This window comes from Triplophysa rosa, linkage group LG15 (genome assembly GCF_024868665.1).
Source record: "Triplophysa rosa linkage group LG15, Trosa_1v2, whole genome shotgun sequence".
NCBI classification, from domain to species: domain Eukaryota; kingdom Metazoa; phylum Chordata; class Actinopteri; order Cypriniformes; family Nemacheilidae; genus Triplophysa; species Triplophysa rosa.
Window position 1 is genome coordinate 21,253,732 of NC_079904.1, and position 19,509 is coordinate 21,273,240.

The following is a 19,509-nucleotide window of genomic DNA, read 5'->3' on the forward strand; positions in this document are numbered from 1 at the left end:
ATATTTATATATATATATATATATATTTATTTATTTATTTAAAGACCTTTTAGAATATTTTAAGTTAACCTTTGGTGTCTCCAAGTGGCCATTTTGTGATCACAATATCTTGCACAAATATTTGTTTGTAACTTTTCAATATATCCATTGACTTGCATTGGTTTTGTGTCTATACAATAGAAGTGAATGGGTACTGCTGTTGTTCGTTTACACCAACTGTCTTGAAAAAAATAAAACATCAGTAATTCTAACTTTTTAGACAAATTCTTGTCAAATAAGTTTTTATTGAAGACACAAATTAAGAAGAGTTACAATCATACATAATAGTCTCTTTTACCATAAACATACAAACAAATAAGGAGAAAAAAATAAATAAATAAAATAAAAGGAGAAAAAAAAAACATTATTAAACATCTCGCATGAATCACCAACCCTCCCCTACCCAACCCAACCTGTTTTATATTAATTGTAGAATACAATGAGAAGTATTAAGGCATTACATTGACAGAAGATGCATTAGTCCATAGAATTTCCACCAAGCCAAATTTTGACAAACTGTTCATAGTTATCCTTAAAGCAGTATCTAATTCGCTCCATATGTGAAGTAGAAGTCATCGCTTCAAGCCATAACTTGACCGTAGGAGGCTCCTTTTTTTCCATCACAACAGTATTAACGTCTTTGCAATAATTAAACTATATGTAAGCAGTTTGTGTTGGGCTCCTGAGAATGGATACATATGTTCAGAGAGTCCAATAATAATAAGCATCGGATCCGGCTGTATTTGCACCTTAAACATTCGTGAGAGTGCTTCAAAAATACCATTCCAGAAATTCTGTAACTTGGAACAAAAAATAAAGCTGTGGGACAGATCAGCATCTGCTGAGTTACATTTGTCACAGAGAGGTGAAACATTTTGGAAGATTCTATGCAGTTTCTTTTTTGAATAATGTAGTCTATGGATAACTTTAAACTGAATAAGGTTGTGTCTAGAATTAATAGTGTTCACTGATATCCTCTAAACTGTTCTGCCATATTTCCTCAGAAATTTCTACTCCTAGTTCTTTCTCCAATTCTTCTTTAAGAAATCTAGTCGAGGGAGGATTAAAGGATTGTAACAGGTTATAAATCATCGGTAACGCATCTTTTCTTCCTTTACACTGGGTAAGGCATCTATCAACAATTGAGGGTGAAGCATTATCCAACGAGGCTGTATGAACACGTATATAATTCCAAATCTGTAGAAATCTAAAAAAGTGTCTCTGATGAAATTTAAATTAATCTTGCAGCTGACTAAAGGATGCCAGAGCCCCATCGATAAAAAGGTCACCGATAGTACGTACACTCATTTCTTCCCATTGTGCAAAGGTCCCGTCCAATCTTGATGGTGTAAAAGATGGGTTCCTAGCAATGGGCATTGAAATAATGACTTAATCTTAAAATGATCTCTTATCTGTTTCCAGATACGAAGAATATTACAAATTACGATACTACTATCGAAGGCAGAGTGATCTAGAATAACAGGCGAGAGAATCACTGCTCCTGGATTGTAAGGATAACATTGATCACAAATTATTTGGTGCCAAATTGTAGAAGTCACTATGATAATCTAAGCACATTGAAATTAGTCTAATGTGAGAAGCCCAATAATAAAGACGAAAGTCTGTGAGAGCCAGACCTCCCTCTTGTTCAGGTTTAGACAGATGTGCCTTCTTAATTCTGTGATTCTTATATCCCCACAGGAATGAGAGAATAATTGAATCTAATTTGTTAAAGAATGATTTAGGAAGGAAGATTGGAATATTATGAAATAGATACATTATCTGTGGTAGAAATATCATTTTAAATGCATTTATTCTGCCGAGTAAAGAAATCGGGAGTGTTCTCCAAAATTGTATATTGTCTTGTAATTTGGCAATTAAAGGGGAAAAATGAGCTTTTAAGAGAGAAGAATATTTAATAGTAACTAAAATTCTGAGATAAGTGAATTTTTGTAAGGAAACTTTAAATGGTGAGGATTGTATCGACGACAAATCTTTCAGTCCAATGGGCGTTAGTTCACTTTTATTTAAGTTAATTTTAAAGCCCAAAAACCTCCCAAAAGCATTAATAATGTGCAGAATAGCTGGCAGACTCACGTGGGGTTTGGTAATATATAATAAAATATCGTCTGCATATAAAGATATTTTGTTGACTGTACATGTACACTTTGAAGATTAAAGAGGCCAGACAAAGTGTTATTAGTTAGTACCTTAGTGTCACGACCTGTGGCAGGAAGAACCCAAGCGCAGGCAGGCAGTAAGGGGTTAACAGAGATTTATTTATTAAATAACCAAAAACGAAACAAAAAACCCGCGATGGGGTAAACTAAACAAAACAGGAAAATGAACAGGACGAAGACTGATTTACACTAAACAACGCTAAACATAACTGGACAAAACTAAAATAAAAACTTACTAAACTTGACGAAGACTTTAACAGGACCACGAGCATGAAACAATAAGAAAGCTCAGGAGACATGAAACGTAACGAACGAAATACAAGAGCACAAGACAAAGAAACAAGAGGGTATATATAGGTAAGACAAACGAGGGATAACGACACAGGGCAGGTGTGGGTAATGAAACACTCAGGGAAGGATAACAAGGAAACGAGATGGCGGGAACAGAGACGAGACACTGGAGAGAACGTATATTATTGTCAAAAGGACAATAATATGTTTCTCTCCACACATAACCAAAGGCTTTGTCATGACTCTGCTACAGGACCAAGAAAAACATGACTAAGGAAGCAGAGCCATGACACCTTAGCTTTTGGGCTTTTATACAAAATCCTAATCCAATCTATAAATTTGTCACCCATACCAAATTTTTCTAGTACTTTTCTAGTACCTTTTTATCGATGGGGCTAGAAGAAAATTTCATTCCACTCGATCAAAAGCTTTTTCAACATCGAGAGAAATTATTACCAGGTTGTCTTGCTTAGCTTTAGAGTGGTGCATTATGTTAAAAAGGCGTCTAGTGTTCTGCGAGACATTCCTACCAGGTATGAATCCATTTTGATCTGGATGAATTAGACTAATTAATCTACCAAGTCTATTTGCGAGAATCTTTGACAATACCTTCTGATCTGCATTAAGTAGAGAAATCGGTCTATACCCTTCCACTTCCTCTGTATTTTTACCTTTTTTGGAAATAACAGTTATGATTGCTTCGCTGAATGTTGAGGGAAGCCCATCCACTAATGCCTCCTCAAATGTTCTAAGTAGGTATGGGGAGAGTATATCCTTAAATTCCTTATACAGATCAGAGGGCAGGCCATCTGGACCAGGGGTTTTACCACTCTTTAGGGAATTTATTGTGTCTTTTAACTCGTTCAAAGATATGTCTTTATTTAGGTAATCTCATTCATACTGGGTAAGAGAGGAACGATTACATTTATTTAGAAACTCATTCATAGCGTGTACGTCAGTGCATAAGTATAAAGTATAAAGTTGAATAAATTAAAGCAATTGTTTATGTCCTTAGATGTGATGTACATTGTGTTCCAAGTTTTGTCTTGATCTTATGAATTGTCTTAACATTTTCTAATTTTCGTAATTGTCTAGCAAGTAATTTGTCTGGTTTATCCCCGAATTAGAAATATTTCTGTTTCATGAAAAGGAATGATTTATTTAATTTATCTGAAACGATTTTATTATATTCATATCTTAACTGCAACATTTTTTTTGTGTGTTTCTGATGAGGGGTTTTGCGCATTTTCGTTATCCAATTGGTCAATTTGTTTCCCTAACTCCAAAAGTTGAGCTTTATGCAGTTTATTCCTGGACCTTTGATAGGAAATAACACATCCTCTTAAAAAAGCTTTCAGTGTTTCCCAGAGTAATCCTGATGAAACTTCGGGGTATCATTCTTCTCAAAAAATATTTCAAGTTGCGTATGTAAGTAATCATTAAATTTGGGATCATTAACAAGGCAAGGATCCATTCTCCACACTGGACGTAGGGATGCTAGATTATTAACAGCGAGTTCAAATGTGACCAGAGAATGATCTGAGATTATTATATCATTTTAGTCATAACATAGGATCTTAGTCATAACATAGGAGATTCATTTATTTTCTACCAGGAAGTAGTCTATGCGAGTGTACATATTATGAATTTGAGAATGAAAGGTATAATCTCTCTCTGTGGGGTGAAAAAGTCTCCATATAGCCACCAAATTTGAGTTATTAATAAATGCATAAAAAAATCCTTAAAATTAGAATGAGGGGCTCTCTTAGCAGAAGATCTGTCCAGGTACAGTATGCATCTAAGGCCGCATTTACAGCGCATGTATTAAGAGACCCAATTCCGATTTTTTCCTCCAATGTGGCACAGTTCGGATATGACCCATGACCGTGTAAGCAGGAAAAAAGCACATGGATTACAATATTTTCAGATCGGTTTCAGGCCTCAATCATATGTGGAAATAAATCTGATATGAATCGAATACGTGCAGTTGCGTCTGTAAGCAGATCGGATAATCACCCGTCATTGTGTTGTGCATCATTAATTCCTTTCAAACAGAGTGATGATCCCGGAAATAGTTATACAATTGCCAGGAAACAAGAGCTAAGCGAGTTTGTCAATTATTCGAAAACTAAAAAAACTATTGGTAGGCTCTATTTAGCTTGATCATACATGAATGCATGTACGTCCTAATCATCAACCTGAATCTCAAGACGAGAGAATAGCATTGTCTGCTTAAATGCAGTTTTAAAGTTTGAAACTAATCAAAATTAAAATTCATCACAATATCAAAAATTATCATCACAAAAATACAAATCGCTTTAATAAACTTGACCGCTCAGCAGCCTTTAAAACAATGATCTGTTCCACGCAACGGAGAAGCTCGGGTTTCTCTGCAGACACCCGCTTTACTTTTAACAGGCTTCACTTGACCGAGCATTTACTGATTTTTTCCTCAACAAAAACATTATAAACAACATGAACATTATGATGATACACCGACCTAAGTGTCTATATTGTCTTTGTAATATTAAATTCAGTCTGCTTTATTAAGCGGTTTTTCGTTCGGTCTGCGTGAGCTTGTTCAAAAAAATCTAAATGATAAAAAACTTTCTCAGACTTCAAAAAACATTAACGATTAAGTCATTTTTGAGTTCACATTTTTTTGTACGTCATTTTAATAAAAAATGCGCTGCTGTAATATCCTGTGCATTTTATATTGCAGTTGCAAAAATGGCAGCTCATTTTTACTTTAAGACTCCACTGCGTTCCGTTATAATTTGTATTGAGGCTCTGCAAAATTTCATTTGACAGTTCGTATTTATCTTCGTAAACTGGCTGAGCTTAATCCTTCACTCAGAAACTTTCATTCTTTTTGTTATTATTGTCATAGTTCTGCATTTACCAATAAATATATAAGTAAAAGGTATTTAAGTAAAATAAAAAACAACAATACATGCTACATAATAATAACCCTTATATAGCTTATTTAGCCCTATTTGGCTAAATATAAAAGGAAAGCGGCAATAAAAGCAAACCGCGCTATTGAGCCACCTAAAAACACAGCAAGGGAAATTCTGTCACCTTGACAGCCCTACATTCACGATGAAAAAATCTGCACATGACATTACATTACAGTACATTATCAAGTGTCTTTATGTGTGAAGGCGCACTGGGGGACAAATCCTGGGACACATTATGCATTCATTTTCCGAGATCTCTGTATGAAAAGGCTATTAAATAAGCGGCGGTGGCAAATTACGTTTTTACTTTTTTTTGGTCTACTTCGGGTTGCTTTGCCATGTGCAGTGTAAATGCAGATATCGGATATGTGTCACTTTTAAAAGAAGATGTAAGCGGGTCGTCAAAAAAATCGGATATAGTCACAAAAATGGAATTGAGCATCAAGAACTGCAGTGTAAATGCGGCCTAAAACACAATTGAAGTCCCCCATGTGATAAGATTAGTTTGAGACACATTAAGGATAGAATCAAACACTTTTCACAAAAAATCTGGATCGTCGTAGTTTGGGACATAGATGTTCATTAAAGTAATAGGAAGGGAATGCATCTCGCCAGACACTATAATGTACCGCCCATCTTTATCTGTTTTCAAAGCTATTAATTTAAATGGCAAGCCTTTTCGTATTAGAATTGCAACCCCCAGGAGCTTTAGCAGAAAAATTTGACTGATATATATTTCCTATCCACCTGCATTTCAACTTGCTCTTGGAATCAGATTTCAGGTGTGTTTCCTGTAAAAAAATGACATCGGCAGAAAGTGTTTTCGGATGCGCTAGTACCTTACTTCTTTTAACAGGGTGATTTAAACCATTCACATTCCATGATGCAAAACAAGCCCTTGTCTGTTACCTGATGTTGCAGCATTACTCTGCATTATAAAGGACTAAATATAGTCCTCACACATTCTACAATTTGAAGTGTCTCAAACAGGCCACCACCCCACCCATCCCCTAACTTAAATAACAACCCCGTCATCTAGCTGACAACCAGAACCAGCAGCACGAGATGAGGTTAAAATAAACAAATTAGTACCCGAACTGCAATATAAAAACTAGTAGACAAATAATAATTTTGGAGAAAATAAACACAAATAACTTTTTCGTTACCCTTCAGACTTTAAATTTATTCAGCTCTACAATGAGGTATTTCAGAAGTGTCACATTTACGTCTGTTTCCCTATTTAGTTTTCTCTGGTTTTGCCATTGGACTTAATTTTGTCACGATCCCTTACCTGTACTTCGTTTGTTTAACTCGCACCTGTTAGTTGTTATCGGCATCACTTGTACACTATTTAGCCACTGCCTTTTTCATTTGTTCTTTGTCTTGTCTACTGTGTGGTAACTGCCTTCTTGGAGTTTTGTTTATTTGTATCGAGTGCTTTCATTAAATATATTCTCACTGTGGATTACCACCATCTCCTTCGTCTACCGGGAACCGTAACAGAAGACAAGACCAACAGAAATGGAAAGAAAAGGCTCTTCAGAGGCTGCCCTGCTGGAGCTAAGGCAGGAAGGCCAGCCAATGGAGAGCTATGTGGAGGAGTTTGTTGGATTGTGCTATCTGGTGAGTTGGAGCGATTCCTTTCTTAACCGCTTATTTTTGACTGGCCTGGATGCTCGTCCTCATTGTGCTTCCTGTCGCAGATGAGTTTCCGCTGGAGGACTTTATTAATTTAGTCCTCCAAGCGATGGGCTCTGCATTCTGTGTCGGGAGAGCGGATGAGGACTTGAGCGATCATCAAACAGAGCCATTCAATAGCGGGGAATCGCCTCCGGCTCACCCCATAGCCATTCCGCAATCCTCCACAACGCCTCATCGCCGTGGGAGACGGCTTGGGCGCCCCGAACCAGAGGCCAGCCAGCCACCATCCTCCAGCACGGAGACCTCACCAGACGTCACCGCGGACGGAGAGCCTAAGCCCACCGCGACACCGAAGCCAGTATGCGACCCCGCGACTGAGCCTGAGTTCGCCCTGGAGCATGAGCCCCGAGACGCGTCTGACCAGGTGCGTGAGCCGGCTACACCGTACATCGCCATAGGAGTCCTGGTGGACTTCGAGGGCCTCGAGGGAAGCCCCGCCTATACTCCCGCCGCTGAGGGTGAGCTACAAACAGCCTCTGAACTTTTAGACTGGACAAATGACATTGACTATTGGCTGCTGCCGTCCCCGCTGGTCCCGCCCAGCGCTTCCACGTCCCCGCTGGTCCTGCTCAGCGCTTCCACGTCCCTGCTGGTCCTGCCCAGCCTTCCCCAAGCAGCCAACTCTCCTTCGTCAGTCCCCAAGCTCCCGCCCTCCCTCCCTTTGCCTCTTCTGCCTCCTCTGCCTTTGTCAGCATGTGAGTCAACCCTGGGCCTGGTAACCCCTGAACTGGACTCCTCCATGTCTCCACCATCAGCATCCAAGACCCAAACTCCACCTAGGTCCTTCGACCCAGCGGCTACACCTCTGCTCATAGCTCCCTCCTCTCCACCGTGTCCCGGCATTCCTCTGGCTTCACCAGGCTCCCTCGTCCCTCCGGCTCCGCCTTGGTCAGTCGTCGACCATCCGCCGCCTCGGGGCTCCGTTCCTCAGGCTATGCCTCATCCGCCCCTTCTGCATTGTCAGGCTCCTCCTTCCCCTCGGCTCCTCCTCAGTCCTCAGTCACACTGGCTCTGCCGCGGTCTGCCTTGGCCACGCCTTCTCCTTAATCGCCTGAGCTATCGGCTTCGCCTCGGACCTTCAGACCTTCGGTGTCACCTGGGCTCTCCGTCTGCGTGGCTACACCCTGGACTCCTCCGGTTTCGTCTCTGTCGCTCGTCACCAGGGTTTCGTCAGTCTGCTCTCCACCATGGCTCCTCCCACCCTCGACGCCACCCTGGGACCTCCTCCTGGCTGGCATCTGGATCATCCTCCTGCTAACGCTGCTCTGGACACCTCCCCAGCCCTATGGACTACCTCCTGCCTTCTTCCCTTGGTCAACCCCGCGTCCACCGCCTGAGATCCCCCCCCCCTCCTCTGTGGTTCTACGGGCCGAGATCGCGCCTTCCGGGGGGGGGGGGGGCGTTATGTCACATTTACGTCTGTTTCCCTATTTAGTTTTCTCCGGTTTTGCCATTGGACTTAATTTTGTCACGATCCCTTACCTGTACCTCGTTTGTTTAACTCGCACCTGTTAGTTGTTATCGTCATCACTTGTACACTATTTAGCCACTGCCTTTTTCATTTGTTCTTTGTCTTGTCTACTGTGTGGTAACTGCCTTCTTGGAGTTCTGTTTATCTGTATCGAGTGCTTTCATTAAATATATTCTCACCGTGGATTAACACGGTCTCCTTCGTCTACCGGGAACCATAACAAGAAGAACATCTTGGAAATATTAAGCAAGTAAAAGAAAGTGAGTAAACCGGTATGACATGCATTATATTTGAGAATTATCTTTGAGAAATAGATGCATTCAACAAGTGATGTACTATTCCCACTTATCTCAATTATATGGCATCTTTAGAACAGTCACCTAGATCCAAAGCAGCTTTCTGCGAATTTAACGGCTTTGTCTGGATCCGTGAAGTAATGCTCCTTGCCACCATATGAAACCCTTAGTTTTGCTGGATACTGTAGACCATATTTGACACCAGGTTTGTACTTTAGTAGCTCTCTTGCTCGTTTGAAAAGCGCCCGGCACTTTACAACCGCTGGAGGATAATCTGGGAAGATATTGATTCGTTGCCCTTTGAACGTGACTTGCTGCATCTTGGCCGCTTTCTGCAGAATTTCTTCTATTTAGTGGGTATAGTGTAGCCGAAGCACGAAAGCGCGTGGTGGTTCATTGTCTCCGGGACGGTTCCGAAGCGCCCGGTGAGTGCGGTCAACAAGCGGCAGATTATCCAAAGATAATGTCTCCATCAAAAGTTGAGCGACAAAGTCCTTTGGCTTCCTTCCAGACTTGGCTCCTTCTTTGATGTGTAATATACGAATGTTCTGTCTCCTACTGCGACCTTCAAGGTCCGTGCATTTGTCCGTGAGTTGCTCTACCACCTGCTTTAAATGGCCCACTTCTTGTTCGAGTTTGGCTACCGTATCTGAAGAAGTGGAAGCGTTAGTTTCCAATTCCGCCAGCTTTGTATAGCATGTTCATCCACCGTGACTTTAACAACCGAAAGAGCAGAACCGGCTTCCTGTTGGAACGCTGTCAGTTCTCCGCGAATGGAGACAGCAAGTTGTTCAATCTTAGATTCTATCATCTCCCCAATGTCAGATTTTACTGAGCGTATTTCCGAACGCAGAGAAGAGATTGCACTAAGAATCGTTGCATTACCCACGTCCTGAGCATGTTCAGCCGGTACGTCTTCTGTTGTCGAGCCCGAGGCGGACGCGGCCTGCTCGGCTACCTTACGAGCATTAACTGGCAAGCTTAATTATAAATGTACTGAATCACCAGTTCCGACACAATAAAGTATAAATCAAAGCTCTGTTCCTTTCTCAACAATAAAAGAATATTTAGAAGAAAATGAAAAGATGTTCCGGCTGTGTTTTATAGGATTTAATGCAGAGCTGACGTAATACGCGTGCTACCAGCTCATGTTGATACCGGAAACCTTAGACAAATTCTTAAGGAATTCATTTTGGTATCTATTATTTTTAAATCAAACCGTGTCATTAATGTTTCTCTTTTCCTTTAAAAGAGCACTGTTCTGGGTTAACTTGTGGGGCTTTTTAAGGTAAATCCAGGGAGGTAGTTCAAAGAATCTCATAGAACTTGCCACAGTTCTTCTATGGGTTTATGCTGTCTCAAGTGCTTCTGTCTCTTCATGTAATCCTAGACTAAGTGGTGATGTTGAGATCAGGGTTCTGTGGGGACCATGCCATCTGTTGCACACTCCTTGTACTTCTCTTCAGCAGAAGGACTTACACAAAAGTTTAGGATCATTAAAAATAAAAAGATATTGATGTACAGGCTTATATCGGTTTGAAATTATTTTGAGGAAAAAATTTAACCAACATAATTCATCTTATTATGTACAGTATAAGCTGTGTGTTCACTGTGTGTGTGTTCAGTACTCACTGCTGTGTGTGTGTGTGTGTGTGTGTGCGTGCGTGCGTGCGTGCGTGCGTGTGTGTGTGTAAACGTGGATGGGTGAAATGCCCAGCACAAATCCCGAATATGGGGATATAGGTGATTTACAGGTGACTTCACTAAACAGATTTTGAACCAAATAAAAAAAAACTGCCAGTAAGAGTCCAGAATAGATGTGGAAAAAAGCATCTCAATGTGAAATCTCAAGAAGCTGGTTGACAATATGCCACAGTACAAAATAAAGAAATGTTCTATTGCTCAGTTTAATGAATAATAGATAATGAATAGGTTTCACCGCTCAGATGTGTGGTGGGTTAATGGGGGGTGCTGATAGGTCAGTGATGAATCTGGGTGAGATGGGGGACTAGGAACATCGGGATGGGAATCCCAAAGTACACTCAGAGACTAGATATTAATGTTGGTGAAATAAAGAGCTCCTTCCCGAGTTCATCACGCTCTCTCTCCGCACTGCTTCAGTTAGTATGCAGGGCACCTGTGTTGATTTACTGTCAAATCTTTTAGGATTATCTGTAATCCTGGAGCTGCGAAATCTGTTTGCTGACAGCTGTGTTCTCCGACAGAACTGCTGTCTGCTGTGCACAGTGCCCTATATAGCGGCAAGAGCTCTTCCTTTAAGCAGGAAAGAGAGGGAAAAAACCTTTTAATTTTCCGCTTGAGTGGATTTAAATTTACTGTTCTTCTTGCTTTTTTGTATTTTGTTGTACTTGGCTGTAATGCATAGACTGTATATGAGAGCGTTTAGCTTGGTAAATAGGCACAATATCAAAGCACATTCTGTCTTTTAATATATTTTATTAGGTATGTTTTTCTTCAGGAGTTTTGTTATTTTTAACAATATGTAAAGAGAGTATAATGTAAATTATATAAAGGATTGAAAAGGGCATTTTTTGTTTTCTCTTAAGAATGTGCACAAAAAAACTATCATCAAATTCAAATAATTCCCATTTCTCAACATATTTTTGAAATACTTCAACAAGTATTATAATTAATAACATAGAACATTTTCCAACTAATTGACAAATTGTATTATTCATTAACATTTTATTAGTATAGGCTATTATTTTTCATGAATGTTCTTTCTTTCTTTCTTTCTTTCTTTCTTTCTTTCTTTCTTTCTTTCCTTCATTTTATTTAATGTTTTACACAAACATGCTGTTCTCCCTTTTATTATATTTTCATCTTCCTATTACCTAAATATTTAATATACCTGTATACGGGTAGTTGACAGCAAAAATTTTGAAAAAAACGAACATGAACATAAATCTTTCCGATGCTATTTTACAGTAAATGATACATATATAAAATAATTAACGTATTATTAGCATTTATTACATATTTTTTAAGCTGTTGCATTCAATTATCTAATAGTCGGTCACGCTATATGTATTTTTTATTTTTTTATTTCAGGTGGTGTACAAAAATAATGACATACGACTGGAACTCTCTCGCCTGGCCCGCATCGCAGACCCCAAGATGAAGCTTCAGGGAGACGTGGTGTTTAAATGTGAGAACGTCCCCACCCTAGACCCCATCTCCTTTGAGACGGCAGAGTCCTTCCTCAGCCTGCCCAAGTGGAACACCAAGCGCGTGGGCTCCATCTCATTTGACTTCCGCTCCTCAGAACCCAATGGTCTCATCCTCTATACGCAAGGCAAGCCCCAGGACAAGAAGGACTCTCGCAATCAGAGGAGCAACAAAGTGGATTTCTTCGCTGTGGAGCTTCTGGATGGAAACCTTTATCTTCTGTTAGACATGGGATCGGGAACCATTAAGGTCAAAGCCACACAGAGTAAGGTGAACGATGGAGTGTGGCATCACGTAGACATCCAGAGAGATGGAAGATCAGGTAGGTAGAGAACTGTTTCTACAATGTTACACACTTGCATCTTATTTACAATCATTTTTGACTCTACAGATTTAAAAGCCCCGAACTTAAACAGGTTGTCTTGTGCCATCAGGCCGTAAAACTCTTTTTGGTTCTTAAACATCTTTATCTTTAAAGGAGTCATATGACACGGCTAAAACGAATATTATAGTTTGTTTTAGATGTAATGCAATGTGTAAACACGATTTAAGGTTAAAAAAAGCTGTATTTTCCTCATACCGTGCATGTTTATATCTCCTCTTTGCTCCGCCTCTCTGAAACGCGTGGATTTTGAACAAAGCTCATGGCTCTGAAAAGCGAGGTGTGCTATGATTGGCCAGTTAACCAGTGCGTAGTGATTGGTGGAATACTGCAAGCGTGTGAGGGAAATGTAACACCTCTTACCATATTTGGAACATCAGGTTCCTCTTCAATTGTACTGACAGGTACACCCACCTTACTTGCGTATATATTTGGGCGGTCTTAGTCAAATCAGACCACCAACTGATGTAGATTTGTGGGGGTGTGGTTACACAAGGTCTGGGTGAGCATTCGCTTTTAGATAGAATGCATCTTTTGTTCCGTCACTTTAGTTTTTGCAATTTTACGTGTCTAATACATGCATGAGCAACTTATAACACACCAAAGACACAGAAAAACACGTGTTCGTGCCATTTGACCCCTTTAAGAGTGTTGGAGTAAGTTCTGGAATGTTTTATAAAACCAATCCAGTCTGCCATCACTTCTGCAAGTCAGAAATGTCAATATTGCAGCACTTTTATCCACGAATATAATCTGTTCTCGATTGAAAGTTAATGGAGTCATTTCCTCTAAAGCTCTCTTTATTAAGGGCTGTTATTAGCGTTGATTCTAAATCAACAGTCGACAAAGTGCACAGCAAAGACTTCAGTGAAAAGTCATCTAGCATAATGTGAGAACATTTCTTGCATGCTGAAGATACATTTTATTGTAGATTACATACAAAAGCTTTTGGCGTTGTTGTCACAAACTACATATCTTAAGGGACACCGTGGCCACAGGAGGGTGGCTTTTATTTCAATGTATGCTTCAAGTTTATAGTCATAGAATCGTAAAATCTGCCTACACTGAACATTTAAAATACCGTAGAAGGACTCTGAATCAGCTAAACATTTCACTAAAATGATTATGGGAACAATTTAATTGGCCTTTACACTTCAACATATTCATCTTCTTCAGATGGAGATCTAGTCCGGTATCAGCCATCACGGTCTGATTATATTGCCCAGCCAACAGGGAAGTCCCTAGAAGCTTGTATTTCTCAGTAATAAAGGACTGAGACAGATATACTGTATAGACATCTGGGTGTTGAGAGACCAGAAATACTTGCATTATAAAGACTAGTGGTGGAAGTCAGAGCAGCTTCTCAATCTGCCAGACTCCTGCGAACATCTCCAGTGATGTTTCTATTCTGAAACATGGCTAAATCATTGTGGTAGAAGACTTTAACACACACACAAATGCTATTTATATCTATAATTTGAACACGGCTCTCTGAAACACAGGATTTTGTTTGGTCAGTTGGGGGGGACAAAAAAATGTGTGGCTACTTAATTGTACAGTATATTCAGTGGGTGTTGGTGTAATAAAAAGGATGTAACATCATTGCCACAAAACCAGCTTCGTATTATGATCCTGATAGTCTTGGGTTTATCTTGCCACAGTTTATCTTGCCATATTATCCTAAGTTTGTTCCTTAAACGTGAAGTTTCTTTATATATTTAAGAATTCATCTTATACATACTGTATTGTGCCAAACACAAATGAGGGATGAGATCTATTTGGTTACTGACATACCTCCAAATATCTTACTTTGTGTTTAGCAGAACAAATACATTTATACAGGTTTGGAACAACCTGTGGGTGAGTAAATGATGATTCATTCTTGGGTGAACGATCCCTTTAACCTCGTTCACAATTGTATTTTTAACCCAGTTATTTGTTTAATACAATTCAATTCCATTTTATTTTATTTCTACTGTATAGTGCTTTTTACCATGTTGCATTGTAGCTGGAGCTGTACAGGAAAAAAAAGAAAAACACAGAAATAGGTAGAATACAATACAGTACATGGTGTTATAGAAAGAGTAAGACCTAATAAAGTTAAGTGTTAAAGGTAATCTAATCTAATCTAATATCAGCAGTCTTCAGGTGAGCAAGTCAACACCTCACAGTGGCGAGAAACCAAAACTCCAATGATGAATAAATGGAGAAAAAACCTTAGGAGAAACCAGTCTCAGCCAGGAGGGCCAGTTCTCCTCTGACGTGATAAAGGTCTAATCAGACAAGCACTTTCAACAAGTTGGTATGATTTATTAGGGTCTTCATGAAATGTCTGGAACATATTTTGCTTAAAAACACTCAATGGCTGTGTAACCAAAACCCTTCTTGCCTCGTCAAAAACAGCTATGCTCACAGCAACCCGTTTTGGTGCATGTCTCTTTAAATGATAATGAGTTACAGCGAACCCCACCCCCCTTCTGTCCGGCGTGTCAACACAACACACGTGCAGTGGCAATGGTTTAGCTAAATGATATTTCCTGAATTCCTCTGCGGTTAGTTTCGTCTTAAACGTCTCAAATCATTCGTCCGGAGACAAAAAAATCAGTCACAGCAAACAGCTAATGCGCTTACGTTGTGCGTGTATGCTTACCTAATATCCACGGAATCCACTGCAGATCTCAGCGGAATTACATGGATTTTAACGCTTGTCATTGACAAGTTATAACGTTACACACACAACGTGAGAGCTAGTTTGCTGTGACAGATTTTCAGCCTAAGCACGAATGATTTGAGACGTTTAAAGCGAAACTAACCCCAGTGTTCACCCGTTCATTAGCAAAACAAACAGCTTGCCGCAGCTAAACATATTAACGCACATAATGTATTAACATACATACAGCTAAACTCCAAGTGTCCATCTGCACTTATATACAGTAAGTTTAACACTGGCTTTGAATGTTCTATTTAGCCCGTGAGTGACTTAGCTCTCTTCGCTATCATATGCTAACGTTATCCTCCTATATATACGGTACATGTACGTCAATTCAGACTGTTGATAAATATTACTTACATCGGCAGTTTTGTCTCATTCAGTCGGTCTCGATCCCTCTTGAGGAACAACTTTGAAGCTAATCCTGGTTTGAAGTGATTCGCGCAAACAAGCAGGTTTTTACTTATGGTTTCTGATGGATTTCCACTAAAAATAAAATAAATTATTCTTATTTTTCACGTTTCGGGACCCGATTATAGCACTTAAACATAGAAAAAGTGGGGTTTCATCTGATGTCTCCTTTAAAGCTTCACTATTTTGATTAAAAGTTACTGAGTAAATGTTTTTGATTAAAGGAGAGAGCTTATTAATAGGGATTTCTTAAATTGACATTTGTTTGAATCTGTCTTAAAAGTCTTTTGTTAAAGAGGAATGTTAAGGCATGGATAGAGGCATAATGTAACTGACTGCAGTTATAACTTCAAACTGAATAAGACAGCATATGACATATAATTTAATATATAATATGACAGCATAGAGAAAAGAGATACTAAGTAACTATTGTAAATACAGTTTAGCATTAAAGTAACAAGCAGTCCATCTTTATTCTTGGTTGGTGATGGAAATACAGTTTCAATTTGAGCCGAAATGATTTTGTTTTTAGAATGTTTAGATATTTTTACTGGAAAACGTTTTCTCCAGTGATGCTCCATTTCTGATAGCCTGTTGTCGCTTCGAACAGGTATTATTTCCGTGAACAGCCGTAGGACTCCGTTTACTGCCAGTGGAGAGAATGAGATTCTGGACCTGGAGGGTGACCTGTATCTCGGAGGTCTCCCGGACAACCTGTTTGGCCTGGTGCTTCCCACCGAACTTTGGACTGCTGTGCTGAACTATGGCTACGTGGGCTGCATCCGCGATCTCTTCATTGATGGACGCAGTAAGGACATCAAGCAGATCGCAGAATTCCAGAACAGGGCTGGTATTAAGTCTTCCTGCAGCAAAGTAACAGGAAAACAGTGTGACAGCAACCCCTGCAAAAACAACGGCATATGCAAGGAAGGTTGGAATCGCTTCATCTGTGACTGCACTGGAACCGGTTACTGGGATCAGACCTGTGAGAGAGGTGAGTGACGATGAGTTCGATCCATGTGGTCAATGATGAAATCTAACTAATCTTCTTTACTAGTATTTAGAAAAATTATGAAAAATGTCAGACTACAAGCTACTTGTTGTATGTGGTGGGACTGACCATGACCCTCCAGTTGTTGCACAAGGCTACATAACTTAGAAAAAATTACATTTTCCAACATAATATTAAACTATTCATGTAAGAAGAACACCATTAAAAAACACGTGAAAATCATTTTAAATCCTAAAAAGCTGGTTCTGAAAAATCATTTGTTCGATGCCAGTTGCCTACTTTATTATTGCAATGCAAAGAAACTCATACATTTTTAAGTTTGGCTAAAGTTGACTTTTTAAGTGTTTTGAGCCAGACATAAACTACGCTTCATGGAGAAAGTTGGTTGCCTTATCTAATTTCCAATATATTTGCCTATTGCTATAGCAGTGGTTCTTTCAATCCGATCTCCTCCAGAAGAATGAAACGATCAATATTGTTTGAGATAGTTGCCTAAGAGCAAAGTAACACAGTTAAATCTGTCCAGTTTTCAGAGCAAATGAGGGTTAATGCCTCGCTGTAACGGCCAACGTTTCCAACACAAGAAGCGTTCGGATGTTCAATCAGAAATGACAGCTGAATGAATCCTTAAGCCTCTCGGCTGTATGGACACGGAGTGGACAGCAGTCGCTGCTTTACAGCTGAGGAGGAGATTTTGTGTAACCTTTCTCCAGAGATTTAATAGGATTTTACTTCCACTCTCAGTGACTTTCTGCCTGCTCTTGTTGCTCAGGAGGATCCAGAAGTTAAATTGAACAAGGCTTGGAGCAAGAAAATGTTCCCATGGTGTTTGGAATTAGGAGCAAGCTCGCATTAAGTTTTTATGACAGTTTGTAGATAGCTGCTCCTCGGGCTATTGGGGGATGCAATCTTCACGCAGCATGGGCGAATTGCTCTTTTTTATTATACCGCGATTTTTAAGGTTTAGCAGATGGTTCAGGAACCACTTTGGACGCCAAAAAAAAGTGTGAACTTGAGTTAGTTAAAGAAGCCATATTTAATTGTCTATAATATTAATATCATTATTGTTGTTATCAAAAATAATAAAAACAACATTATATTATTATTATTGTTGTTGTTGTTATAGTAATAATAATAATAATCATTATTATTATTACTACTACTATTATTAATAATATTACTGTTATTTGCCAGGCTTTGGTATTTACAAGGTGGCGAAATCACATGAATTTGTTTGATCTCATTTTTTGTTTTGGAAAATCGTATCATAATAAAATGAAGTTATCGCATATTGTTTAAATATACTTTGCATTACTAATAACCGTGAACTCTCTGTCTTCCTATGCTAGTATTTTGTCATAATCCAAATTAAATATGTATTTGACGGATAGCATTATTTATTTACTTTGAACACAGATAATATCATTATCATGAATTCTTTTGCCATTATAACCGGCCAGTGAAGGTGTAATATTGTGACAACCCTAGTTATGCATAGTGTGCACTAAAGAATCATGCACAGTAAGACCAGGAAGGTACATTATGTGAATGCGTTCAAGTATGATTTTATGCTACCAGAATGCTCCCTATTGAAATATCTCTATGTGTCAATCACCAAGTAGCTTGTCTTAACCTGGCCCTCTCACAACATTATTTCACAACTTCTCACTACATGACACAAGATAAGATAAGTGTATCACAGACACGCACAGTCCTCCATAAAAGCAGAGGTGCATTAAAAATGCATTGCAATAATGAACCACAGGAGAGGCCATTCCTAAATGTAAGGAGGAATCTCTCAGGCAATGGTTAGCTGAGCTGTCTCATCATGTTAACCTTGCCTGAGTCCTGAAGAGCACTCTATTTTGGAAGCGCTGCGAGGCCCGTGTGTGCACGAGCGCGTGTGTATGTGCATATGTAGATGTGTTAACATGCCTCTTGTCCCGCTGTCTCCACTATTCCACCTGCAGTCAAGAACACGCAGTCACATGTTAATGCTGAACCTGACCGCTGCAGCCATCTCTTATCTAAGGTCCCTTCATGATTCTGGGGCCGCTGTCCTGGGATACGGACTGGGGCTGACTGATGTGAGCTGGAAGTGTTCGATGTGTTCTCGTGCTGTGGTGACATTTTGTATGTAGAGACTGGAGTATGTTAAAAAGAGGAAAAGCTCTTTTTCCTCCCATTTCCTGTTTTAGTGGGAAACAAAGCAAAGATTTCAAGCGATTTCATGGGGTTACATACACTTTCTCCTTGTGATTATTCATTGAACCCCAAAGCCAGATTCAGTCAAGGTGGGATCAGAAATGACTTTGTCTGAAAAGAGCTGACAAGTTGCATAGCACTGACTTGAAAATGCAGGAATATGCATTTATATGTATAATGTTTTCATAATAATTAACAGAATGAACTGTGCAAAATTAAATTGTAGTTGTGTTTTGTGAGTGAGTGAACACATGCAAATGAAAGTTTTAAACTTGTTTATTTGACCTGTCAGTTAGGACATGTGCTGAAGTGCTTATGTGGACAATCATGTTTGAATCTGGCTTGCAACAGCTTCTGATGCTATGTTGCCTAATGAATTGGAAAGAAAATAAATGTAGAGCACCTTTTGTAGTAAATCACAGAAAACGACAGATTTTGAACTAAAGTAAAAGTATTTGAGTACTCTCCAGTCCAGACAGTTGTTTACTTCTTTACTTCTATCAGAGAGGTTGAAACTTTCGTTTTTATATTTCAATTAATTATTTAAATCATGTACCTCATAAAACCGTTAAACCCTGTAAAAGAGAAAAATTTGTTTAAAGATGATACATTATTTAAATAAGAGAAGTCAACACAAAAATACAATACTTGTAAAAAACCTA

General features: G+C 39.2%; 1 protein-coding gene across 17 annotated transcripts in view; it reads left to right on the forward strand.

Moving 5' to 3' along the window:
- nrxn3b (neurexin 3b) overlaps positions 1-19,509 on the forward strand; it is a 282,277-nt gene that overhangs the window by 75,268 nt on the left and 187,500 nt on the right. For all 17 annotated transcript variants that reach the window (XR_008964385.1, XR_008964386.1, XR_008964387.1 and 14 more), the window contains 2 exons: positions 12,011-12,449; positions 16,241-16,624. Coding sequence is in view for 14 of the 17 variants with exons in the window: in XM_057352254.1 (XP_057208237.1) it covers positions 12,011-12,449; positions 16,241-16,624 (823 nt within the window). In the remaining 3 variants the exon portion in view is untranslated. The remainder of the gene's footprint in view (positions 1-12,010; positions 12,450-16,240; positions 16,625-19,509) is intronic.